This window comes from Vitis vinifera, chromosome 10 (assembly GCF_030704535.1).
Source record: "Vitis vinifera cultivar Pinot Noir 40024 chromosome 10, ASM3070453v1".
Lineage (NCBI taxonomy): Eukaryota > Viridiplantae > Streptophyta > Magnoliopsida > Vitales > Vitaceae > Vitis > Vitis vinifera.
The window spans coordinates 19,255,604-19,281,688 of record NC_081814.1 but is presented as its reverse complement, the minus strand read 5'-3'; the positions used below and the strand labels follow the sequence as shown (position 1 = coordinate 19,281,688).

At 35.5% G+C, this 26,085-nt stretch overlaps 2 protein-coding genes across 7 annotated transcripts in view; one reads left to right on the top strand and one right to left on the bottom strand.

Moving 5' to 3' along the window:
* Positions 1-792: 792 nt before the first annotated feature.
* LOC100253116 (CBBY-like protein) lies at positions 793-24,711 on the top strand. Of its 4 annotated transcripts, none has more exons than XM_002271537.4 (11): positions 793-1,168; positions 1,985-2,034; positions 2,155-2,218; positions 2,754-2,802; positions 2,897-2,965; positions 3,710-3,771; positions 16,069-16,149; positions 17,919-18,079; positions 18,181-18,265; positions 19,411-19,554; positions 21,591-22,037. In XM_002271537.4, the coding sequence occupies exons 1-11, from the start codon at positions 903-905 to the stop codon at positions 21,688-21,690; spliced, it is 1,131 nt and encodes a 376-aa protein (XP_002271573.1). In that variant the 5' UTR covers positions 793-902; the 3' UTR covers positions 21,691-22,037. The 4 variants fall into 4 exon arrangements, with proteins under 4 accessions (XP_002271573.1, XP_010645366.1, XP_059596368.1 ...); XM_010647063.3 differs by lacking the exon at positions 21,591-22,037 and adding an exon at positions 24,460-24,711 and having other exon boundaries at positions 806-1,168; XM_010647064.3 differs by lacking the exons at positions 17,919-18,079; positions 18,181-18,265; positions 21,591-22,037 and adding an exon at positions 24,460-24,711 and having other exon boundaries at positions 803-1,168.
* LOC100241105 (protein ROOT HAIR DEFECTIVE 3 homolog 2) overlaps positions 24,551-26,085 on the bottom strand; it is a 99,577-nt gene continuing 98,042 nt past the window's right edge. For all 3 annotated transcript variants that reach the window (XM_059740382.1, XM_059740384.1, XM_059740383.1), the window contains one exon: positions 24,551-24,975. In XM_059740382.1, coding sequence (XP_059596365.1) covers positions 24,700-24,975 — 276 coding nt within the window. In that variant the 3' untranslated portion in view covers positions 24,551-24,699. The remainder of the gene's footprint in view (positions 24,976-26,085) is intronic.

Here is a 26,085-nt window from a genome sequence, read left to right as displayed (position 1 = left end):
ATCCCTACAGGGTATTTATAAGGTTTCTAATTAGACTTAAGTGACTTAAGCCCACATGAGCTTAGATCACTTAATTTAGCTCAAATTAGGCCATAATTGATCAATTAACCCAATAAGGCCTAGTAATTAATCATTTAGCCCAATTCAAAGACTTTGTTCACTTATTTTTGTGTAACCTTGCGTAATTACCAAAACGACTTTATGTATAAAAGTGAACCTAAAGTCAATCTAACCATCATAACCCATGCTAACAAGATAAGTGAGAACCGCTAAGATTTATAGGAGTATTGACTCTCTCAAAATTTAATTCTAAAGTTTATTCAACATCCTAGTACAGAGAATCAATTAAACTCTAATGTCTTATGGAAATTACAACGAGACATTATGTGTTCAAGTCTATAACCTACTATCCATTTATTATTTATGTACATATTTATGTCTTCTTATAATTATTGTTAGTGTCAATAATATATAAATTATATATTTATGATATCATATTTGCATGATATTTTGATTCAGGTTAAACCATACGTTCCACTACTCCATTGTCTAATTTTTGTGTTCTTGAATTATAAAATATTGATAAGGATGAGGGTTATGGATATTAGTATGAGTTTTTACATGATATGTTTGAAGTGATTTAAAATTAAATTATGGGCTCTGATTACTCTAATCTTGGCTTTAAATGGATGGAAGGGCTAATAGTTTTTGGAATTTGATTTTTTATTTTATTCACCGTTTAAAATCTCGACTCTTTTATCTTTTCAGCATTAAAATCTTTGAAAACATAAATATCATATTTATTATCACACAATATCCAGGGAGTTAAAAGAGAGAAGGATTTGGAGTGGGCAATCGAGGAATAAAGGAAGCATTTGGAACCGCTGTGAACCCAGCAACTGATGCTTTGCAGAACTCTACAGAAACCCATGGAAACCGTTTCATGTTCAGTTCTTCATCCTCTTCCATTTTTCGATACTTGCTCTTACAACAAACACTTCCAATTCCTCAAAACCCAACTCTCTTTTCTCCCCACTTTCTCCACTAACTTGCATTTTCCCCGGAAAAATTTCCCGCACTTCAATGGCTTAACTGCTTTCAGATCACTCCCACCCCATAACAACCCAAACCCATCTCAAGAACTCGCTATTCTCCTCGAGGTTGAGGGGTGAGGCCCCTTTTCTTGGTTCAGAATTCTTGTATTTTATTTTTTCTTTGTGTCTGTCTTGGTTCAGAATTCTTGTATTTTCTTTTCTTTTCTCTTTTTTAATGGGTCTTTGTTGCTACCCTACTTTTAATTTTGTTTACACACCGGATTAAATGGGTTTCTTGAATGAACATCTGAATTCCTATAGTTCCATTTTATCTGAAAAAATTGATGTGATTTTTGTTGTTGGTTTTATTTGATGCGTTAAATTCAATTTCTTGTCTATTTTAGTCGTAACTCTGCAGGATCCCTTGCTTTTATATTACTATATTTCTTTCAATTGATTTCAATGTCCTTTCTTAGGCAAGTGTACTTCAATATCTATTTCATGCTGTTCCACTTTGTGTAGAATGATTTTCAGTGGTATTTTAGGTTGCTTGACAGCGGATCTCTCTTCTTGTTTGTAGTCTTATTCATACCCTGTATTAAATGGATAATTCTGCGATTTAACTAATGGCGGTTTATAAAAAAGTCCCATATTTGTAGACCTTAAATTTAATTTCATGCCATGGTGTTTCTCAGTTTTAAGTTTTGTCACAAGTGTTTTCTCTTTTCCTTTGTTGCTCTGTCAAGAATCTATAGTGACATAGAGAACGTTTGAGGCCTGGATTTTTCTTTCTGTCCCTGGTTTCTTACTGTAAAAGAACCAAGAGGCTAAATTCCAGGCAGTCTTTATGTTATACTATATTTCTTTATGTTATACTATATTTGATGCCTGTTATTATAAATATTGGTTTTGCTTGAAGTCTGTTCCTTTACATGTATTCTTTCCTTTAGGGTCATTGTGGATGTATATTGGATGGGCAACCGCAATGCCTTCAACACAGGTGTGTTGGATACGGTAGTTTCAAACTCTGCATCTAAATCTACTACTTATGATTTCAGTGGTGGTAATTGGCAGATGTATATAAAGGAGTCTAACTCTGATTTTCCTTTTGTGCTGCCAGCATTCCGGAAGCTTGGCCTGGACTGTGCAAATTGGCCAGAACCTGTCTATCTAGATCTTTTAAGGTGTGAAATTCAAATAGTTTTTGTAATAATAATTTGGGTTATTTTGATAAGTTGCTTCTGTATGCTGGAATTATTTGATGCATAAAAAGTTTTATTAGCTGAGTTTAGCACAAGGTTGTTGTCTTGCTTTATTACTTTGTATTTACAAAAGTAGTAAAGTCATGTTTTAAACTTTATTATTAGGAAATAAATGTTTTAAGAAAAATTATTTTCTCATGTTTGGTTTACCATGGAAAATATGAAAGGAAATAAAATTAGGAACTTGTAAATTTTCAAATGATTTAATTTTTATATAAAATGAGTTTGAATAAGCATGTAAAAATAATTAATTAACTTTAAATCTATTTTCTATTTTCCTTTACTTTTTCTTTCCTTCTATTTTTTCTATCAATTTTCTTTCCCTCACATTTTCCAAGGCCAATCATAGGGTTATTTTCCTTGAAAAGAAAAAACTGAACTTATAGAATGTCTTGATCGGTCCTTACTGATTCTGATACCAAAAATTGCTATAAAGTACTTTGCAATTGCTTTTCAGGAAGAGTGCTGGTGACGAGGAGAGGATGTTGATACTGTTCTTCAATAAGGTGTGTTGTCTTATTTTCAGGAAGAGTGTCTTTGCACATGCTTTTGTTGAATGATTTGATTAGCTTTTCTTTCCTATCTGAAATTTTTTTGCAGATTGGTTGGCCAACTTCAGTACCCACTAGTGAGCAGAAAACATTCATGCAAAATGTTTTGCGGGAAAAGGTATTTCATACTATTAGCAAGTGGACCTATGCTGGGTATAAGCCATATTGTTTTAGCTGTGAATTATTTGTCCCTTTGTATTTTTCAAAACAGTTATGGTGATGGTTGAATGCTTGCTAGTTCTGAGTAATTATTTGACCCTTCACATCAGCTCATAAAATGCAGATTTCAAATTTTATGATTTATGATTAAAATAAGATTTGGAAATCAAATATTTCCTCTCAACATCAAAACATTGGAGGATTTTCTATAAGTACATATCCAATTCGTCAGAATATTTTATAATGAAAATTTGAAAAAAACTCCAAAATCAAATCAAAACTTGAAATTGCATTCAACAAAAATTGTATTTCCAAAAGAAGTTACCAACTTTATTTTCACTCAATAGTTGACAATTTCAAATTTAAATTATCAAGTTCAAAAAAGAGAAGCCGTAGTCTTCCAAATGGCTTTGGTTGTGTAAATTCCATTGGACTGTTTGAATGTGCTAATAAATCATGTTCAAGTTTTACATTACTCTTGCTTTGTTTTATTATTTATTATTATAATGGTTGTATTCTTTATTTTATAGTCGTTTTGCTGTTGTATAAGCTTGTTGGTAAATTATCTCCAGTTTCTTTATCAGTTGGAGAATAACAGTGATTCAATGTCTTTCCATTTTGTAAATCATGTGCCCTTATTTTATATTCCCATTTGGCCAATTGTACTATAAACTTTGCTTAATTATTGATTAATTGTTGGCAGAAAAATGCATTGGATGATCTATTGGTGTCAAAAGGCTTACCTTTACGACCTGGAGTAGAAGAGTGAGTAGTTCAATTCTGATTATTATTCTATACTTTGAGGCTTTGATTGATATATGTTATGTGCCAGCTATATGTTCTAGACTTGAAGGCATCTATTGATTACTGTATTGGAAGCACATACACCTTGATTTTAAACAATAGGTAAATCTTGTAGTCTCATGGTTGTTTAATTAGCTTTATGAGACAAGGGAATAAATCTCAATCATTATCACCTGGATGTTTTGGTTCCCTGATACAACTTGCTTTTTCTGCTTTATACTTAATATCTTATGCGATACGTGATTTCAGTCTTTCTTAGTTATTGTTGAAGATTTAGGACGAGTTAGCTATTTTTTATTTTGTTTCTGTGTTTGAATAAAATTTGAATTTATTATTCAATTTTTTTTGATAGATTAGACAATTAGGATTTCTTATTTTTATGCTTCCTATTTTTATGTGTTTGGTTAGATTGATTGAGATTATTGTGGAACCAATATCTCTATATATCTTTGTAAATTATCAAGTATTGAATAAGCATAAATAATCTTTCTTCTCTCAAAAACTACATGGTATCAGAGCCCAAAACTCTATACTGAAAATCATGATGGAAAAAACTGCCATGACTAGAGCAAGGAACACGGCGTCCTCTAGTGTTGTCGATAGAGGTGCTCCACAAGTTTCTACTTGGAATTTTAAGGGATTAAATAATCTATATCCATCTGCTTGATTGACCATTCACAAATTGAATGGTAAGAATCATCTCAAGTGGGCACGGTCTATTAAATTAGCAATTGATGGCAAGGAAAAATTGGGCCATCTCATTAGAGAAATAACAAAACTAGCAGCCCATGATCCAACAATTAGAACGTGGAGATTTTAAAATTCTATGGTGATTGTTTGGCTTGTGAATTCCATGGAATTGACGATTGGGAAGATGTATCTCTTCTTACCAATGTTGAAAGAAGTGGGGGAAGCAGCTTGTAAGACTTAAATCAAAATTGTGATTGGTAATTGAGTTTTATAATGAGATGAAGGCGCTTTGGCACAAGTTAGACTTGTAGTACTAAGAAGAATGGGATTGTCCAAGTGACAGTGTGAGACATTTGAAGAGATTGGAGAATGATTGAGTCTTTGTGTTCTTGGTTGGATTGAACAAGGAATTAGATGAAGTAAGAGGATGGATTCTGGGAAGATGACCTCTGCCCTCTCTTTGCAAAGTTTTCTCTGAAGTTTGGAGGGAGGAAAATCGAAGGAAAGTCATGATGAGGGATAATACTCCATTGATACCTGAAGGTTCTGCCCTAGTATAAAAAAATAATCAGCCTGGACAGAAAAAGTGAGAAACCTTGATGTGATCACTGTCATAATAAACCTTGGTGCACTGAGGAAAAATGCTGGAAACTTCATGGTAAACAACAGAATTGGAAAAAAAAAAAAAAAAACCTGAAAGCGACCACCGAGCCTTCCAAGCAGCAAAGGAAGAGTCTCATGGGCAACCAGTCAACTCAGAGATGTCTCGAGTCACAAAGGAACAGTTAGAGCATCTGTATAAACACTTTCAATCTCCACAACTCTCAGTAAACCACACTTGTTCTTTAGCTCAAAAAGTTAACTATTTGATTACTGCTCTCGTTAGTGTTAACTATTCGACTACTGCTCGCGTTAGTGTTAGTCCAAATTCAGATAGTCCATGGATCATAGATTTCAGAGCAACCGACACAAGATTGGTTCAAAATTATTCTCATCTTATAGTCCATGTGCAAGAAACGGAAAGATCAAAATTGCATATGGTTCTCTTTCGACCATAGCCGGGACAGGATCAATCATCATCTCTCCTTCCTTTACACTCCATAATGTCCTTCATGTTCCTAACTTGGCTTGCAATTTATTGTCTGTCAGCAAACTAACTCATGATCACAATTGTCAAGCTATATCCATCTCATTATGAGTTTTAGGAAATGACCTTGGGGAGGACAATTGGCAATGCTAGAGAAAACAAAGGACTCTATTTCTATGAGGATGGAATTGAGTCGAGAAGATAGGCTTAGGGTATCTATTTTAAATCCATTTTTGTTGCTAGTGGTAGTGAAATAATTTTATGACATTTTTGGCTAGGCCACCCAAATTTTCATTATTTAAAATACTTGTTTCCAAGTTTCTTTGAAAATAAAAATCTATCTTCATTTCAGTATGAATTTTGAGAATTAGCTAAACATCATCAAACATCCTTTACATTCTAACCTTATAAAGCTTCTACACCCTTCTCCTTAATTCATAATGATGGATGGGGACCATTTAAGATTACTACACTTTTTGGAAAAAAACTGGTTTGTAACATTTATTGATGATAACATGAGTAAGTTAGGTATATTTACTAAAAGAAAAATGAGAAGTGAAAGGAAGTTTTCAAAAATTTTTACACCATGGTGCAAACACACTTCCACACAAATATTAGGTTTTTTAGAGTGATAATGGGAAAGAATATTACAAAAAGGTTTTGGGACATTCCTTTGTACAAAAAGGGATTGTAAATCAACATTCTTGCACCAATATTCCTCAACAAAATGAAGTGGATGAAAGGAAAAACAAACACCTTTTAGAAGTAGCCAAGGCCTTAATTTTCACAAATAAAGTTCCTAAGTATCTTTGGGGTGAAGCTATCCTTACGACCACTTATCTAATAAATTGAATGCCAAGCAAGGTTTGCACTTCCAAACACCTTTACATATTTTTCAAAATGTCATCCCACATTTTGGTTGTCATCCAATTTGCCTTTAAAATATGAACAAAACCGTGGGAAACTTTATCCTGGAGCAAAAAGGTCTATGTTTGTGGGATATTTTCTAACTCAGCAAGGATACAAATGCTATGATCCCATAAAAAAAAATGTTTATCACCATAGATGTCACATTTTTTTGAGTCTAAGCCATTTTTTGAATTTCGTCTTTAGGGAAAGGGGAAGAGAAGCCTCAAAGTATCTACATGTTTTCCAACTAGAAGAATCATCACATGTTCCACGCACAATCACTTTAGTCCAACTTATAGTGGAATCGGGTATGTTAACTACTGAAAAGATAGGTTTAGGCCCCTCCTTACTACCATCTCATGATCACACAAGCACAAATCATGGTAGAAAAGCAGGAACTAAGTGTACAAAAGTCCATGTCTACGTGATGAAGAATCAACTCCAATGCTCCACTATAGCGCCATGAGTCCTAACCAGGACATGATCAAAACTCAACTGATCTTCTAGGTAATAACCAATCCAAGCCTGTTCAATCTGTCTTGCCAAGTCCTAGTTCACAATCTGAGTTCATTAATAATTTTAGTACTCTTATTGCTATCTGAAGGGATGTCAGGTCTTGTACCAAACATCCCAGTCTAACCGTGTCTTATAAGAACCTCTCACCATTTTTTTTTTGCGTTCACTATACAACTTTCATGTGTGGGAATTCCAAAGAATGTATAGGATGCTCTACGAATTCTTGAGTGGAAGGAGGTCATTTTTAAGAAGGTAAGGGCTCTTGAGAAGAATAAGATGTGGGAGATGGTGGACCTACCAAGAGGAAAAAGGACAGTTGGGTGCAAATGGGTGTTCATAGTCAAATATAGGTTGAATGAATCACTCAAAAGCTTTAAAGCTCGATTGGTGGCCAAAGGATTTACTTAGACCTATGGTATTAACCATCTTGAACTCCTGTGGCAAAGCTAAACACCATAAGAGTACTCCTATCAATTGCAGAAAACCTTGATTAGGCTTTGCAATAGCTAGATGTAAAGAATGTTTTCCCTAATGGAGACTTAGAGGAAGAGGTTTACATGGACTCACCTTTAGGTTTTGACATGAAGTTTGGATCAAAAGTTTGTAAGCTAATAAAGTCTTTGTATGAGGTGATGCCCTAAGAGAATGGTGAGGACGTTGAAGGTCTCTGTGGAGAGGAAGACCTTCTTGGTTAGGTTTGAAGGCGAGTCCGGTGGAATATGGTGTTCGCTTACAGAGCACAGTAGAGGCTCTGTTGTCGCCTTAGGCTTTGAGAAGGAAGAGGTTGGCTGGTTGATCAAACATTTGATGAAGGTCATCGAGCTGAAGAGTTACATGGGTTTCAACAGAAAATACAGAGGAAAATCCAGAGTTCATTTAATGGAGGTTTGCTTCAACAACCATGGTAGGTTTATAAGGCTTTTGGAGTTCGCCTCTAACAGAAAGTCAACTTTCCTGATAATACCTGAGGGAGAGAAGGGTAGGGGATGGGAGCAACTAAAAAATGCATTGTCTTCAATGCTGGTAGTCCCCTCCTCCAATATAGATGAAAAGGGAAGGCAGTGCAGGGATGAAAGAATAAATCACAAACATGTGGGTCCTTTGTGCCAATCCTTTGCGAATGTAGTTAGAGAAGAAGGATTGAGGAGAGGAGGCCTTGTTCCAGTTGGGAGATGGGCGAGAGCTGTGGTGTGCGAATGCCCCACTGATTTTGATAACTGGGCTGAGGTTGGCCGTGCTCTGGTGAAAAGATTAGGGCAAAAAGGTGTGGTGACTATCGTCTCCTTCTCTGGCGGAAAAGGTTTATTTTTTGTAGAAACTATAGAGGAAGCTTTCTCTCTCCAAGAATTAAGGTTTCTCAAGATTAAGGGAGGATATACAACCCATTTGAGAAGGTGGTCGCTAAGGGAAAATTCAGAAGTTGTGGGGAAGTTTAGAGGAGGATGGATAGAATTACGGGGATTGCCCTTTCATTTATGGTCTGAGGAACATCTGAAGAAAATTGTGGAGTAGTAGGGGACGGTGATAGAGATCGATTGGCGAATGCTGAAATTGTATGATCTTTGCAAGGCAAGGATGAGAATTTTAATGAAGGAACGGTTAGTTCTTCCTACATTGATCGAGGTGTTAGATGGGGGATAGGAGTTTACAATTTCAGTTGCAGTGGTTGGAGTTGAAGACGATAGGTGAGGTAGAGAAATGGGTGAGTCAACTTGGGAGGATAATGAGCCTCACTTGTGGATAGATGGCGGAAGGATGGTTGGGAAAGCTAGATCAACGACTAAAGGAAGGTCTTATGATAGGGCAGCTGACAGAATGAAAGAAGGTGGAGATAGTAAAAAAACTGAAGCAGTACCCGTGGGGACACATGGCAAGAGAAGATCGGAAGTGGGGAATAGTTGATTCCAACCCTCCTCTTTGTTTAATTTGAATTCAAATAAATAGAGAACATGGCTTGCTGGGCCAAGGCAAGATGGTGAAGTTTGGGCCGGAGAGGACAAGGCCACTCAAATGATGAGGAAGGGTATCGGGCCTCTAATGCAAAACAAGAGAGAAAAGCCTAATCTCCTCTTAAACCCAGACCACTGGTAGAGGCAAACTTGGGCTGGGAGAGGGCTGATAATTTAAAAGGCCCGTTTTCGAAGTTAGGCCAAGAAATGGGAGGAAAGCAACCCATTTATGAGAAGGGCTCTTTATGCAGAGAAGACTCCTCTGCAATGGGAAAGGGGAAGTCAGTCTCAAAGGTCTCCGTTTCTTAGTTGAGGGGCTCTTCGATGAAGTTTGGTTCAAAGAAGCTGTGGACTACTCTTATCCCTTCAATTTCTGGATGCCGACAATGGGTTTGAAGTTGAAGTGAGCCTCTAATGCATGAGAAGCCATCTTTAGATTGTGATGCTCCTCCAAAGGAAGATGCTTTCGAAGTGGGAACACTGATGGATCAAAGGTTCAGTGCGAGTCCACTCACTTTTAGTTGATCGTCAGAGTTTCGAAAAAGGTGTTTGGGGGAAGGGGCTTTGTCGACAAGAGGAGACATGGATAATCAACAAAGGTCTTCTCTTAAGGCTTCTATACTTTCAAAGGGGAAAGAGAAATTGCGCAAATCCTCTAACGTTGAAGACAGAGTAGGCTCTAAGGGTTTCGAGGGTTTTGTTCATCGTGGCTCTTCAGTCACTGTTTTTCCTTCTAATCCAATAATTAAAGAAAAAGGGCTCAACTCTGTGGGGACTTGTGGAATGATGGTAGTGGAAAATATTGAGGTATCTTCTTCCCCACATTCTTAGTCATCTTTGTCAATTCCCCCCCCCCCCCCCCCCCCCCTCTTTGGTTTGGCACCTTCCACCTCCGAGTCCTTCTGTTCTCGTTCTTCCCAGTTCAGTAATTCAGTCTTAGTATCCTATGAAATCTTAAGTTATTTCTGAAATATTTTTCAAAAAAAATGACGATGGTGCTTTATGTCAAGAGACTGTTGGCAATCCTAACCTAGATGTTGTGGAGTCCCAGTTAGCTTTTCTGAACCAAATGTCCAAGGGTAATAACCCCCTTAAGACCATGCCCAACACACCTATTGAGGCCCCCAACTTGGTTATAGTTAGCCATGGGTGAAGCTGAGTTTTTCCCTTTGGGCGGGTTCCAAATAGAAAGTCTTTCCCCTAGCAAAATGGCTAAAGTTCGTGAGGTCTTAAGTTCTTTGGATATTAAGGTGTATTCTAGGCGGAAGAACAAATTCTCCACAGGTATTTGAGACCTGTTGGAACTGGTATGGAGATTTAGGGTTAGAGAGGTTTTTCCATGAAAATCATTAGTTGGAAATCTAGGGGTTTGGGATCTAGGAAAAAACGAAGCGTGGTTAAAGATTTTTTGCGGCTTGAGAACCTGGATGTTGTGATGTTTCAGGAAACAAAAAGGGAGGAGTGTGACAGAAGGTTTGTTGGTAGTGTTTGGTCGGTTAGGGATAAGGGGTGGGCTACTCTTCTGGTGTGCGGGGCTTTAGGTGGGATTTTGATTATTTGGGACTCAAAGAAGCTGTGTAGTGAGGAGGTGTTAATATGCTCCTTTTTAGTCTTAGTCAAGTTTTTGTTGGATGGATGTGAACCCTTGGGACTGTTCGCAGTTTATGGCCCAAACAGTCCTTTACTAAGGAAGGATTTTTAGGTGTAACTCTTAGACATTTTTGGTCTTTCTTTTCCTTTATGGTGTGTGGGCGGTGATTTTAATGTTATAAGAAGAAGTTTAGAAAAATTGGGTGGCTCTAGTTTAACTTCTAGTATGAGGGACTTTGATGGTTTTATAAGAGATTGTGAATTAGTTGACCCCCCTTTATGGAATGCCCCATTCACTTGGTCAAACATGCAAGAGTCACTTATGTGTAAGAGATTGGACCGGTTTCTTTACTCGAATGAGTGGGAGCATTTCTTCCCTTAAAGCCTTCAAGAAGTTCTTCCTTGATGGATATCGGATCATTGGGCGATAGTTTTGGATACCAATCCTTTCAAGTGGGGCCTAACACCTTTTAGGTTTGAGAATATGTGGTTGCAATATCCTAATTTCAAAGATTGCTTCAATAGTTGGTGGAGAGGTTTTCAAGGAAATGGTTGGGAAGGTCATAAGTTTATGAGGAAGTTACAATATGTTAAGGCCAAATTGAAAGATTGGAATAAGGATACTTTTGGAGTGCTAAAGGAGAGGAAACAAAGCATCCTGGAAGAAATAGTTAACATTGATGTCGTTGAGCAAGAAGGGTTCTTTCTTTTGAACTTTCAGCTCAAAGAGCTTTAAGAAAAGGGGAGTTGGAGGAATTAATTTTGAGGGAAGAAATTCATTGGAGACAAAAAGTTAGGGTGAAATGGGTTAAAGAAGGGGATTGCAATTCAAAGTTTTTTCACAAAGTGGCTAATGGTAGACGAATTAGGAAATTCATCAAGTTTTTTGAGAATAAAAAAGGTTTAGTGTTGAATAATTCTGAGAGCATCACAGAGGAGATCTTACTTTATTTTGAAAAGCTCTACTCGAGCCCTCCTGGAGAGTCTTGGAGAGTAGAAGGATTAGACTGGTCCCCTATCTCATAAGAAAGTGCTTCTAGGTTGGATTCCCCTTTTACTGAAGAAGAGATTTTTAAAGCCATTTTTCAGTTAGATAGGGATAAGGCGCCGGGGTCTGATGGATTTACCATTACTGTGTTTCAAGATTGTTAGGATGTGATCAAAGAGGACTTAGTGAGAGTGTTCGCAGAGTTTCACAAAAGCGAGATTATTAATCAAAGCACCAATGCCTCCTTCATTGTTCTTTTGCCCAAAAAAAAGCTAGACAAAGAAAGTCTCATACTTTAGACCTATTAGCTTGATCACTGGTCTCTATAACATAATAAGCAAAGTTCTATCAGGGCGATTAAGAGGTGTACTACATGAAACTATCCATTCTACTCAAGGTGCTTTTGTTCAAGGGAGGCAAATTTTGGACACAATTCTTTTAGCCATTGAGATAGTAGATGAGAAAAGACGATTAGGGAAGGAAGGAGTTGTCTTCAAAATTGGCTTTGAAAAGGCTTATGACCATGTGAATTGGGATTTTTTGGATCATGTGTTGGAGAAGAAGGGGTTTAGTTCTAGATGGAGGACCTGGATGAGAAGATGTTTGTCTACGGTCTCTTATGCAATTTTAGTGAATGGAAACGCTAAAGGGTGGGTCAAGGCAACTAGAGGGTTAAGACAAGGTGACCCTCTATCCCCTTTTCTGTTTACTATCGTCGCAGATGTGTTGAGTAGGATGTTGTTGAGAGTAGAGGAAAAAAGTTTGTTGGAGGGCTTTAGGGTAGGTAGGAATAGAACAAGGGCGTTCCATCTGCAATTCGCAAATGATACCATCTTCTTTTCTAACACTTGTGCAGAAGAACTGCAAACTCTCAAGAGTTTATTGTTAGTATTTGGGCAAATTTCTGGGCTTAAGGTCAATCTTGACAAGAGTAACCTTTTTGGCATCAACCTTGATCAGGATCATCTCTCTGGGCTAGCCTTGATGCTTGATGGCAAGGCTTCTGATTGGCCTATACTCTACCTGGGTCTTCATGTGGGAGGCAATCCAAAGGCTTGTGGCTTTTAGGATCCAGTGATTGAAAGAATTTCGCGGAGATTAGATGGGTGGCAAAAGGCTTACTTATCTTTTGGAGGTAAGATAACTCTTATCCATTCATGCCTTTCCCACATTCCTAGTTACTTTGTTTCCTTGTTTAAGATTCCCGCTTCAATGGCAGCAAAAATTGAGAGATTGTAAAGGGATTTCCTATGGTCAGGGGTTGGGGAAGGTAAAAGAGTTCATCTTATTAGTTGGGATGTAGTGTGTAAACCGAAGGTAAAAGGGGGATTGGGGTTTGAGAAGATTTCTCTAAGGAATCTCGCTCTTTTAAGGAAATGGTTCTGGAGGTATCTTAGGGAGAGTTCAGCTTTGTGGCATCAGGTCATTCTAAGCATTTATGGGACACATTCTAATGGTTGGGATGTCAACTTTTTAGTCAGATGGTCACATCGTTGTCCTTGGAAGGTTATTGCACAAGTCTTTCAAGATTTTTCCAAGTATACTCGGTTTGTGGTAGGAGATGGAGAAAGAATTCGCTTTTGGGAAGACTTGTGGTGGGGGGACCAACCTTTGGGATTCCAATATCCAAGACTATTTAGAGTAGTCACGGATAAAAATATTCCTATATCTTCAATTCTTGGTTCTACTCGCCCCTTCTCTTGGAACTTTAATTTTCATTGTAACCTTTCTGATTCTGAGATAGAAGATTTAAAAAGTCTCATGCGTTCATTTGATTGTTTGCATTTATCCTCATCGGTTTCATATGCGAGAGATCCTGGTCTTTATCTTCTTTAGGGTTATTTACAGTCAAGTCTTTTTTTCTAGCCTTATCCCACCTTTCCGATTTATCTCCAGTTTTCCCTACTAAGTTTGTATGGAATTCTTAAGTCTCTTTTAAAGTCAAGTCCTTTGTCTAGTTAGTGGCACACAAGAAGGTAAATATTAATGACTTGCTACAATTGAGAAGACTCTACAAAGCTCTTAGTCTTGACATTTGTAAGTTGTGTATGAAGCATGGAGAATCAGCAGCTCATCTTTTCCTACATTGTTCTTTGACGATGGGGTTGTGACAGATTATTTCAGTTAGCCAAGATGGATTGGGTTCCCCTGAGAAGCATTTCCGACATGATGTTCATCAATTATAAAGGTTTTGGGATATCCAAGAGAGGGATAGTTTTGTGGCAAACTGCGTGCATTGCTTTAATTTGGGTTATGTGGCGGGAAAGAAATGCTAAGATATTTGAGGATAAAGTTAGGAATTCAGAGAATCTATGAGATTCCATTCACTTTCTTGCTTCTCTTTGGGTTTTTTGTTCCATGGTTTTTAAGGGCATTCCCCTTAATGTGTTACAACTATATTGGCTAGCAGTGTGTAGCTCCAATGGGATGGTCTAGCCAAGAGAGATTGTTTCGTTGTTTTTACATTTTATCTTCTTGTTTTTGTTTTCTTGTTGTTTAGTTTTTCTTTGGTGGGAAAATTCCTCATCCTTCTTTTGTACTTCTTATTTCTATTAATATATTTCTTTGTTGTTTCCTATAAAAAAAAAAAAGTCTTTGTATGAGCTAAAACAATCACCGAAAGCTTGGTTTGAAAAGTTCACTCAATCCATGAAGAATTTGGAGTACACCCAACGGCAAACCGACCACACCATGTTCATGAAGTTCTCTAATGATGGGAAGATTGTTGTGTCGATAGTATATGTGGATAACATTATTATTTTTGGAGATGATGTACACGAAATGAACAAATTGAAGAAATGTCTTGCCTCAGAATTTGAGATTAAGGACTTGGATCCTTTAAGTTATTTTCTCGGAATGGAGGTTGCTTGATAAAAAAAAAGGGAATTGTTGTTTCACAAGGAAAATATATCCCCGATCTTCTCAAGGAGATGGGAATGAGTGGCTGTAGACCCATGGACACCCCAATGGACCCGAATCAAAAGCTAGGAAACAACAAGAAGCGAGATGCCTTGGATGCATCTTGGTACCAGAAACTTTTGGGAAAAGCTAATTTACTTATCACACACACGTCCTGATATTGATTTAGCTGTTAGTTTGATAAGTCAATTTATGCACTCTCCTAAGGTACTCGAAGAGTAGACTAGGGAAAGGTCTTTTCTTCCATAAGAATGTTCAGCAGAATATTAAGGCTTATACTGACACAGATTGGGTAGGTTCAATTATTGATTGGAGGTTCACATCAGGATATTGGACATATGTGTGGGCTAACTTAGTTTCTTAGAGGAGCAAGAAATAAAGTGTGATATCACAATGCAGTGCAGAGGCTGAATATAGGGCAATGGCTCAAGGGGTATGTGAGATGTTGTGGTTGAAATGAGTTTTGGAGGAGCTCAAGAGACCAATAAACATGCCTATGAAGCTGTACTAAGATAATCCAACAGCACAAAAGATAGCTGATATTCTTATAAAGGGGCTGTTTAGACCTAACTTCAAGTTTCTCATCAACAAGTTGGGCATGATAGACATCAATGCACCAACTTGAGTGGGAGTGTTGAAGATTTAGCATAATTATTTATTTTATTTCTCTATGTCTAAATAAAATTTGAATTTATAATTTGAATTTTTCGAGGAGATATGACAGTTAGGATTTCCTATTTTTATGCCTTTGGATAGATTGGTTGAGATTATTGTGGAACTAATCTCTCCTATATATCTCTGTAAATTCTCAAATATTGAATAAGTAGAAGTAATATTTCTTCTCTCAGAAACTACAGTTATATTTAATTAGCAATCAACAATAGTTTACACAGTGAAGTTGAATTTTGAATGGTCTTGGATGTTAATAACTGTTTTTTCCTTCTCTCGTTCTCTTTCTCTCTCTCTCTTTTTTATTTTTTTATTTTATAATATTGTACTTTCATCTGTACATGAATTTTATAAAATTCTTCAATTTTTGTTGGACAGTTCTTGTGCAGAGTTCATCATTTTTTTCCTTTGTTTTTTTCCACCCTTTCAAAGCTAAAGTCTGAATAAGTTCCAATTTGTTTGAAAACTGAATGGAAATCAATGTAAAAGTGTGCTTCAAACTTAGGATTTCAGATAAAAATATTGAAATTTTTATTTTTTATATTCAGACAAAATATCTTTAAGATAAGACTTTAAAAAAGAGTTTATTGAGACCCCAAACAAAAAGACAAATATGGCCTTACCGACTAAAATGGTTATTAGAAATTGCATGAGACTAAAATTGTATCATATTAGAGGTGTTATTTTTAATGATTAACTGAAATATATCTTGAAATCCTGGAAAATAGTGATAAATATCACTTGTGCGGGGGAAGTTACAATTAGCAGCCAGGCTCTTGTCATGCTTAACTTATGTGGACAAATCTCACCATTGGGTTATCAACCTTAAGAAACATGTTGGACACTATTCTCTACGACTATTATATGATTATTAGTTATTAGTATTTGTTTTGATCTTTTACTCATAGCATCATCATTTTTTACCTCTATCTCCATTGCAGTTTTATTGATGATGCATATAATGAAGGAATACCTTTGCTCGTTCTTACACCCTGCTGTGAAAGTGAGGATAAAGTAAGAAGGTACGTTCTAGGCTTTCCAATCTGCATGATAGTGTTCATAAGCGGTAAAATTTTAATTAGACTGAAATATGTGGCATGTTTTCTGTTGTAGACGTGTGCTTTTGTCAAACCTCATACAGCATGCAACTATTTACATTTATAAAAACTTGCTAGTTTGTACTCAGTCTTTCTGTATAGCACAGATATCAATGTTTTCATTGTTGGCTACATTTATCTTAATTGCCAAGACCTTACACCATAATAAGGAACATCCATAGCATTTCGTATCACCATCCAAAAACAGAATCATTCTTACCCCAAATTGCTTGCCAGTGTTGCCACATACGCCATAACATTCTCTACAAAGTAGTGGAACTTTTGTCTTGATTAGTCTTTTCTACCTTCTCTGAAGAGTTGCAGATTCTGGGAATGAGTCCTTTGTTGTCTAAAATGTGAAGATGGTCTACTGGTGAACATCATAGCGTCTTTTTATACATATGATTGCCAGTATTTTGTTAAGTCTGTGAAAATATCTTTACATTGACATTTAGAATTTGTCAAAGATAGAAGCTTCTGTTAAGTTGATTAAGGCAAAGCATTGGGAAACTTAATTCCACTATTCTTGAACAAAATTGGGGAATATAAGATTAGGCTGAATCCACTTGGAGCTGGGCCTTCTTTTTGTACTATTATGCGTGTGAAAATAATGAGAAAAATTGGATTCACTTGGTAACTGCTTCTCTTTGAAATAGGATTGACTATAGATTTGAATCCTAGCAAATGGTTTGGTAAAACCACGGGATTTTCCTGATCTAAGTTATGCATGTTTCATACACATGCACAAATATATTAGTCTTCAAGGATACAACCATTTCTATTCAATGATTATTATCATGATTCAACATGTGATAAGGCTAAACTACATCTATGCCTATATGGAAAATGGTAACATAACAGGGAAAACTTACAAAATCTAGAACTTGAAATGTATAGTTCTTATATCTGCATGTCTTATTAAATGTCTTACAGTCTCTGCATTTGATTGTGAAAGTTATACAGGAGTATTGTTTACTAAATAAAATAGTAACACAAATAATTTTAGAAGAAAGAAGAAGCAAAATTCTATTCCATTGTTATTACTGTTATTGTTGTTGTTCAAGTCCAGTACAAATTGTTCTTCACTTGATGTCAAAATTTGCTAACTTTTATAGATGTGTGAGAAAAATATAATGTTGCTAACTTACTTGGAGGTATTATCATAATATAATGTTATTGTAAAGAATCATGTATTATCTAAAAGCTGGAGGCTAATAATGCTGTTCCATTGCTTAGTATAAAAAAAAAAAAGCATGTCTTTGCAAATGATGTATTATGTAAAAATGGTTCAATGTTTCTTGGTTAGTTCAACAATGTTCCTACACTGCATGTGCTTATGTGCATTATTACTTTACCTGAGCCCAGCCCTTGTTAGCTTGCTCAGGTTCATTTGGCTGGATGAGGTTGAATCTAGGCTCAAGATCAGCTAAAGAGGCAACTCATGATGAAGCTTGGTAGCCTCATTGACAGCCTTAATGGAAATAACATTATCCTTTAGTGGATGTTGTGAATGTTTCAGCACCTTTATAAGAAATTGGCTGAGTTGTCCTTTTGATGAATGATGTCTGTGTTTGCTATCAATGCACATTTCAGGCTTGTTCCCTACTAGAGTAGCACAACATTGTCTGTGAGCATGATGGAAATATGCTAAGATTGCCTTTATTTATTTTTTTCATTTTGTTGCAATCTTTTAGATTTATTGCTGACAAGCTTGGCCCAGAAAGGATTTCAAAGGTAAAGATAGTTGGGAATGAGGAGGTAGAACAAAGTTCTTATGGTCAAATCATCCTAGGTATCGGTAAAGGACTGTTGTCAGGTGTGGATGAGCAACTAGCAAAGGAAGCAATTAAAGCAGGTCCTAATCTGGAGTTGGTTTATAGGCATTTGATCATGACTTACATTAGCTTTGGTGTGGAAGTTTCATGCTAAACGGCTCTATACTTGCTTCTTGGGCAGTTTCCGCTGAGAAACAGAGGATAGCAGAGGAGGTTGCATCCATTTTAAAGTTGAAGGTTGAGATTGGTAGTGGCTTACATGAAAAGTTAGTCCATTTTCTTTTCTCCAAACATATTCTCAATTTATTGGTGTCTACATATTGTCATTTATTGTTAAATTGTATGGCTATTGGCAAGGAAAAAATAACAAAAAATAAATATGTGGCTGTCCATAAACTTGGTGATGAGGATGGGTATTAGTATAAGTTGGAATTAAATTGAGATTAGTATTAGCTGGAATTAAATTATGATTAGTATTTATTGGAGTAAAATTAGGAGTAACTAATTAGGTTAGAGGAAAATTAAAATTATAATCGAAATAGGTTATTTGAATCCTAGTAAACTTTGGATTTCTTAGAGAAGCTTATAAATAAGACAAATTGATGCAAACCAAATTATTGATTGATGATTAATAATGTTACATGATCTTGCATACTTTGCAATTTTCAATGGTGAAACTCCATTGATTTTCTTCTAGGTGAAACTCTTAGAAGACCTTAGTGCGACTATAAGGTTCTATCCTTCATTCTTCTCATCTTCTTTCTCTATATTTTATTTTATTTTGTTTTATTGTTATAAACTTTATCTCTTGTTCTGCTCTTTAAACCCTAAGGCAATGTTTGGTTTTCTGAAAATACTAGGAAAGGAAAAAAATGGTAGAGAAAATGATTTTCTCATGTTTGGTTTTATTATAGAAAATGCAAAAGAAAGTCAAATATAATTAAAATTATTAAGAAATTTATATATTTTTAAATTATTTAATATCTATATAAAAGAGTTAAATAAGTCAAAAAAGTTTGTAGTATATACAAATAATTTATTGACTTCCAATTTATTTATTTTTTCTTTCACCTTTTCTTTTCTTTTACTTTTCCTCTTTATTTTCTTTTCCTCGCATTTTCCTTCAAACTTTCTGGGAACCAAACGTAGCCTAAGAGATAAAAACCCTAGCCCACCTATTTGATTGTAGACAACCATCCTAGGGTTGTCCTACATCACTTGGTGTGTTGTATTTTCTTACTTAAGATTAGGAGTTGTAATATCTATAATTGAAGTTCTTTGTAGAAACCTTGTTAAATTTTAAGTTCTATTAAGGAAGTTGTTTGGTTAGCATATTCTTTTTTTCAATGGCTTACTTAAGTTTCTATTATTATTTTTTGGGCACATATCCTTACTTTGATCTATTATCCAGTTTACCGAAGACTATTGCTGCATTGCATGCGGGATCGGAGTATGCAGGGGTACCTGTCAACAATTGTGTACTTATAACTGGAAGCCAATCTGGGGTGGCTGGAGCTGAGAGAGTAGGCATGCCATATGTTGTTCTTCATAGCAGGTAAAGGGCCTAAAGACTCTTCTTTTTTACTTTAGTTTTTTATTTTTTTATTTTCTATTGTAGGCAAACAAAAAATATATTAACATGTGTCAAAGGCACCAAAATGCAAAAAGAGAAATGAAAGGAGGGCAACAAAAAACAAAAGTCAGTCCTTATCTAGTCCTCAACCAATCAACAAAATCTACCATGGACATAAAATTCCCATCTGTATGCGTCCTAACACACAACAAAATATTAAAAAGGAAATAGGGATTTTAGTGTTTAATTCAAATGCTCTTCGCTTTCAAATGATTGCCAACTTCTCTTCTTCCATGATGTCCAAAACACGCACAACTGGATAGCCTTCAGACATTTTTCTATTTTCTCCCAACAATGGACCCATGCCATGCCAACCTAATAGAGTTTCTTTTACTAATGAAGACATCACCCATGTCATACCAAACAAAAAGAACACTAATTGCCATAAAACCCTTGCTCTAGCACAATGCAAGAGAATATGATCAACTATAACTCATTTTCTTTTGCAAATAAGTTTCTATTCATCAAAGATCATCTTCTTCTTTGCCTCTAATCCAAAGAACAAATCTTCCTTGTCTTTGCAAGGAAGGCATCTATTCACCAAATGCTAGTCTCTTCTTTGCACTTGATCCAAAGTCCAGATCTTTCCTTAAATTGCTTCCCAAGTAAAAAAACTCCACTTTTGTCAAGGTCCAAGAGTTTCAAATTACTTCCTTTGGAAACAACTTTGATCTTTCCAATTTCCTTGCAGCCTTAAGAAAAATGTCTCTACCCTTTCTATCTCCCAATTGTTCAGTTGTCTTAAAATGTATGGGGTTCCATTGGTCTCCTTTACCTAGCTGCTCCCAAACATCAACCACCCATGCATTCAATGAGGGAATACACTTGCTTAAAGAACAATCATTGCACTATAAATCCTTTTATAACTTCACTCTCCTATCATTTCCCAAAACAAAGGAAGTTCTAGTAATGATACCACCTCAATCCCTCTTAATGGTCTTCCACGACCCTACCCCAAAACCACCGCTTAATACCCAAGAAGACAACCCCCTCTCTTTTTCAAACTTCCTAATGATAACTTGCTCCAAAGGGACTTGTTCTTTGAAGTATATCTCCAACCCTACTTGCCAAGAAGCTTTATTGAGGATAGAAAGATCTCTATTATGAAGTTCCCCTTTTTGTTTTTTGTTGTATGCAATTAATCATTTCACCAAGTCTGTGTTTTTGTTTGTTTTTTTCTCTTTAAAGCTCTCGTCCCCATTAAAAAAATCTTTTGAATTTTCTAAATCCTCACTCACCTTTTCTTGAATGACAAAAAGAGACATAAAATGAATGGGCAAGCTTGAAATGCTAGGTTCTAGTGCTAATGGAAATTAAGAATGCATAAATTCCTAGAACTCGATCAGATTTTTGTCTTTTTAAGATATTGAAAGAGTATGCATTTTATGTTAATGGTTATTTATTTATTTGTTTATTATTATTGCAAAATGGAATTGTAGCATTTATAAGCACAAATTTTCTGTGGTCAATGTCTTCCTATTCTACCAGAAATCTTATACATCTCTCACCTCTTTGTACGAATGATTGATGTATTAAATTAGATGTATAATCTTATTTTTGGTGAAACTAGAATTGCATACATGTTTTTTTGTATCTCAGTTTTGCAATGTGAGGAGTTCTAGCATTTCTCTCTCTAGCACGCTGCAAAAAGAGTTTTTGAGCAGGTCCTGATTGCAGTTTTATTAGCAATTTGAGATTGTCTTTACAGCCTTGTGCCCTACCTAGGTTATGTCAATTTGGCGTAAATATTTGGTAATTGAATTATGCAATCAAATTGCACTTTTGGTATAGCTAGGAAGGAATGAAGTGGAATTGGAATAATAGTGTTGACCCATGTAAGGACTTAAAAGCGTAGGCATTTTGGTAACTGCTTGTCTGTGTTAGTTGCTTGTTCCATTGTCTAATAACCTATGTCAAGTATTAGTGGGTTGCTCATTACTTCACCATTTATCTTACAGAGCTTCTCAAGCTGAGTTCCCTTCAGCTAGTGCTGTACTGGATGGTTTTGGAGGTGCTGACTTGACGATATCTAAACTAAGAAAGAAGCTAAGATCTTGAGTTCTTTTCAAGTTGCTGGTTTCCAAGAGCATATTTTTGCACTTCTCACTTTTCTGGATTTGATATATTGGAACATCCATTCACAGAAAGATATCTTGGGCTCTAATCTAAGTCCACCATGCTTTTGAGCTAAAATGTTTTTTTTTTTTCCCTTTTTTTCTTTTTTTTCCCCCTTAAGTGTACATCTTTTTACACATTCTTGGGCATACATCATGCTCTCTAAGTAGGCCACAGTGTGCACTGGAATAGTTTTAACCTTTCATTTGCAGAGTACTGCTTTTTATCACAACTGCATGTACCAGAGATTGTTAGAATTTTGAATTGTTGTAGTGATTCTTCCTGGACAACTTGCAATTCTTGTCTCCATCATTTGTTTTGATTACAGGTATTTGAGCAAACAGGTCTTAAAATTAATTTGGAGAAAAGTGAATTGATTCCTATTGGGGAGGTTCCAAATTTGGAGGAGCTTGTTGAGGTTTTAGGGTGTAAGGTGGGTTCTCTTCCTTCCACTTAGGCCTCCCCTTGAGTGCTCCTTACAAGTCTAGTAGGGTATGGGAAGGTGTGGAGGAACGGTTCCAAAAAAGGCTTGCTTTGTGGAAGAGACAATATTTGTCAAAAGGTGGAAGACAAACGTTAAGTAAGAGCACTTTATCTAGTTTGCTTATATACTTTGTCCCTTTTTGTTATCCTTAAAAGAGCGGCAGCTAGATTGGAAAAGATTCAAAGAGATTTCTTATGGGGAGGAGGGGAGTTGGAGAAAAAGTTTCATTCGGTTAATTGGTCGATTGTGTGTTTGGAGAAGCATAATGGGGGATTAGGTTTTAAAAGTCTTCATCTCTTCAACAAGGCTCTCTTGGGTAAATGGTCTTGGAGATTTGTGAAGGAAAGGAACCCTCTTTGGAAATGGGTAATTGTTGGTAAGTATGGGATGCAGGAGGGGGGATGCACTAAGGAGGTTAGAGGGAGGTATGGTGTAGGAGTTTGGAAGTTAATTAGAAATGGGTGGGAGGCCTTCAAAGATAAAACAAGGTTTCAGGTTGGCTTAGGAAATCGGGTAAAATTTTGGAAAGATAGATGGTGTGGGGATATGTCTTTGAGGGATGAGTTCCCAGGTCTTTATGCTATAACTTCCTTTAAGGATGCTTGGGTGCTAGATATTTGGGATGCGGGTAGTTGGGGACCGAGGTTTATTAGACAATTCAATGATTGGGAGTTAGAGGAGGTTGATGCCTTTTTTGGGAGGTTGCATAGCTACTCCATCGGTTCGGGTACTTTTGATACCATGGTTTGGTTGGAGACTAAGGATGGTGATTTTTCAGTTTGGTCCTTTTACTCCTCTCTGGAAAGTAGAAGAGTGGAGCCTTTCCCGTACGACACAGTGTGGAATTCTTGGGTCCCTATTAGAGCTAGTTTTTTTTTTTTTGCTCGGGAGGCAACTTGGGCTAAGATTTTGACTTAGGATCAACTTAGATGAAGGGGTTGGAAGATGCCAAATAGGTGCTACATGTGCAAGGCTGAAGAGGAAACGGGAGATCATTTACTTTTGCATTGTTCGAAAGTAAGTACATTGTGGCAGTTGGCTTTTGCTCTTTTTCACATACAGTGGGTGATGCATTCTTCGATGAGGGGGGTATTTCTAAGTTGGAATGGTGTACCGGTTAGCAAAAAAAGGAAAAAGGTTTGGAAAGTTGCTCCTCTTTGCATTTTTTTGGTCCATTTGGAGGGAACGTAATAGGAGAGCTTTTGACAAGGAATACTTAGATCAATTTTTTAAAAGCTTTTTTTGGTACCTATTTTGAGATTGGGTTAAAGTGTATATGGGAGATAACATTACTTATTTGATAGAATGTGGATTGGTTAGGTTCCCAATAGGGTGCTGTTGTATTATCGCCCCTATTGATTTTTGAATATGTATACATTTTCTTTAATATAACATACGTTTCACTTATCAAAAACAAAAAAAGGGTATTTGAGCAAAAAGGGAAAAATAAATAAAATTCTACTTTTAAAATGGAGATTGAAGAATTGTTTTCTTGTTAAACGAAAGTCATGATTAGAATTAACGCAAGGTTTACCCTTATCTCCTTGCAATCACAACAGGGTATTCTTTGATTTAAAGCTTTAGACCAAGGCATGGTCTGTGGTCGTGATAATAGATTATAGGAACAATCTCTTAATGATAAAAGGTTCTGTATTTGTTTTTTCTCATCTCAGAAATGAAGATGAAAAGCTTGTTTTTATTTATTGCTAGATCAAAATTTTGTAAATATTATTTAAAAATCATGAGATTGATCTGTAAATTTAGATTAATTATTTAATAATTCCTAAAATTTCCCATTACCATAATAGAAACAAGATTTGAGAGATTTTAAAATTTTCAGCTTTAACCAAATGTTAAAAGATTTCACATCCATTACATTAGATGCCAGCAAAACAAATACATAGTGAATCAGAGGTGTCTAATTCTAAAAATGCCAAAGAAAGGTATCATCTAGTTTCAAATATGTGATAAAATTCTACATTTCTTTTCACTCTCAATACATATTTTGATTCATAAAATTTGCATCTCTTGAATATACATATTGTAATGTGTTGAAGAGTATTGGATTCATATTCATATTGCTAATCATTAAAAAGATCACTCACTGATTAATAGGCTTCATCACACACTTGTAGATGAGTTTTTAGTTTTCATATATAGCCATCACTATATATATATTTCTAACAATGTTTATTATTATAACGAAAATAGCATGTGGTGTCTTCCAGGGAACCCAAAATTGAATTCTCAGAAGAGTCAGAACCTACACATCATCCAGATATTCCTAATTTTACAGCATATACAACAGAGCAATTCAGAGAAGGAAATATTTGTAATGATTTATTTATTTGTATGAGATATAACATAAATTTAAACCATGGTAAGCATACAGATTTGATGTGAACATGAACTTTGAGAAAATAACTAAGCCAGAGAATGAAGTTTCTCATCCAGAAACTTCCACCTCTTCAACTTTTGTACTTCGCCTTTGTATCAGGTTGGGGCTCTGAGTGTTCAATACCACCATCAGAGGAGGAAATATTTGATGATACGGATGAATCAGGAAACAAGCTGAATGCTGGATTTGACTGCTGTGTGTGATGCCTAGAACTCTGATAAGCCAGATGTGGAGGTGGTCTTGGTGGTTGTGGAGTTGGATTCCCTTGAGCCTCTTCAGCTAGTCGCCTTAGAAGGTTCATGACAGTAGGAAGAAACCTTGATGAGATGGCTAGAAGTCCAGCCAGCTGCAGATACCACAAAATAAGAAATCATCTTTGATATCCGTTTGGAATAATGGTACTGAGGTTTCACTTGGGTATATGTGGAAAGATGATGCATGATGAATATAAAGAATTGAAACAATTATTTCATAATGTAACTAAAAAACAGAAAAAGGAAAGGAGAGACGTGTGCTCTCTGAAAACCCAACCCCCATCTAGTCCAAATTTCCTAAGTAGCCATCACCCACTGTGAATCATGTAACATTAAGATGTCCATGAGGCTTTCCTAGGACAACCAGGTGAGTAGCAAAGTACAAGTTAATATTCCATACATTATGACGCAAAGAAACTTGTATGCAAGGTTCAAAGTGGGGAGAATTGTGTTTTGGGCCTGGGCCTAAAAATTAACATTTGATCCATATATCATACATATTTAAACTCAAGACCCAAACAAAGTATGAAAATTAAGATGAAAGATATTATCCTTCATTAATCTCTATAATACCTTTAACCCTTATATAGGTACAAGTGAGTGTGAATTTTAATTTTTTTTAATGATTTTTTCCCCCTTTTCTATTCCTTATTAAGTATTACTCATTTCTAATTTTTTTTCTTTTTCTTCCAATTTATATTTCTATTTTATGTCAAATAAAAAACAATAATGTTTTTTGTTTTTCATTTTTAAAGATATTGAATCTTTTTGTTCTTATTATAAGCAATGATAAAAATTTTGGATTTTTCATCCAAATATTTTTTATTTTTTTGTATTTATCTTTTAGTTTAATTTTTCATTTTTTATTTTAAATTTATATCACCCTTTCATTTATATTTTTCTCTTATTTTTAATTATTTTTTATATTTTCTACATTAACCATATTTTAAAATTTTAAAAAATTGACTATCACTTCACTTTATTATATATATATCATTTTAGCTTTTAAATTTTTAATGTTTAATTTTAAAATTTTTAAAAGGATAAATTTATTGAAAAAAATAATTAAGATATGAAGTTCTAATATTATATTAATAATTTTTCTTATCTAGATAGACTAATACAAAGTATTTTAATTCACAACAAGAAAATTGTCAATACATTTTTTTTAGTGAAACTTTAGAAATTAAATTTCAAATAAA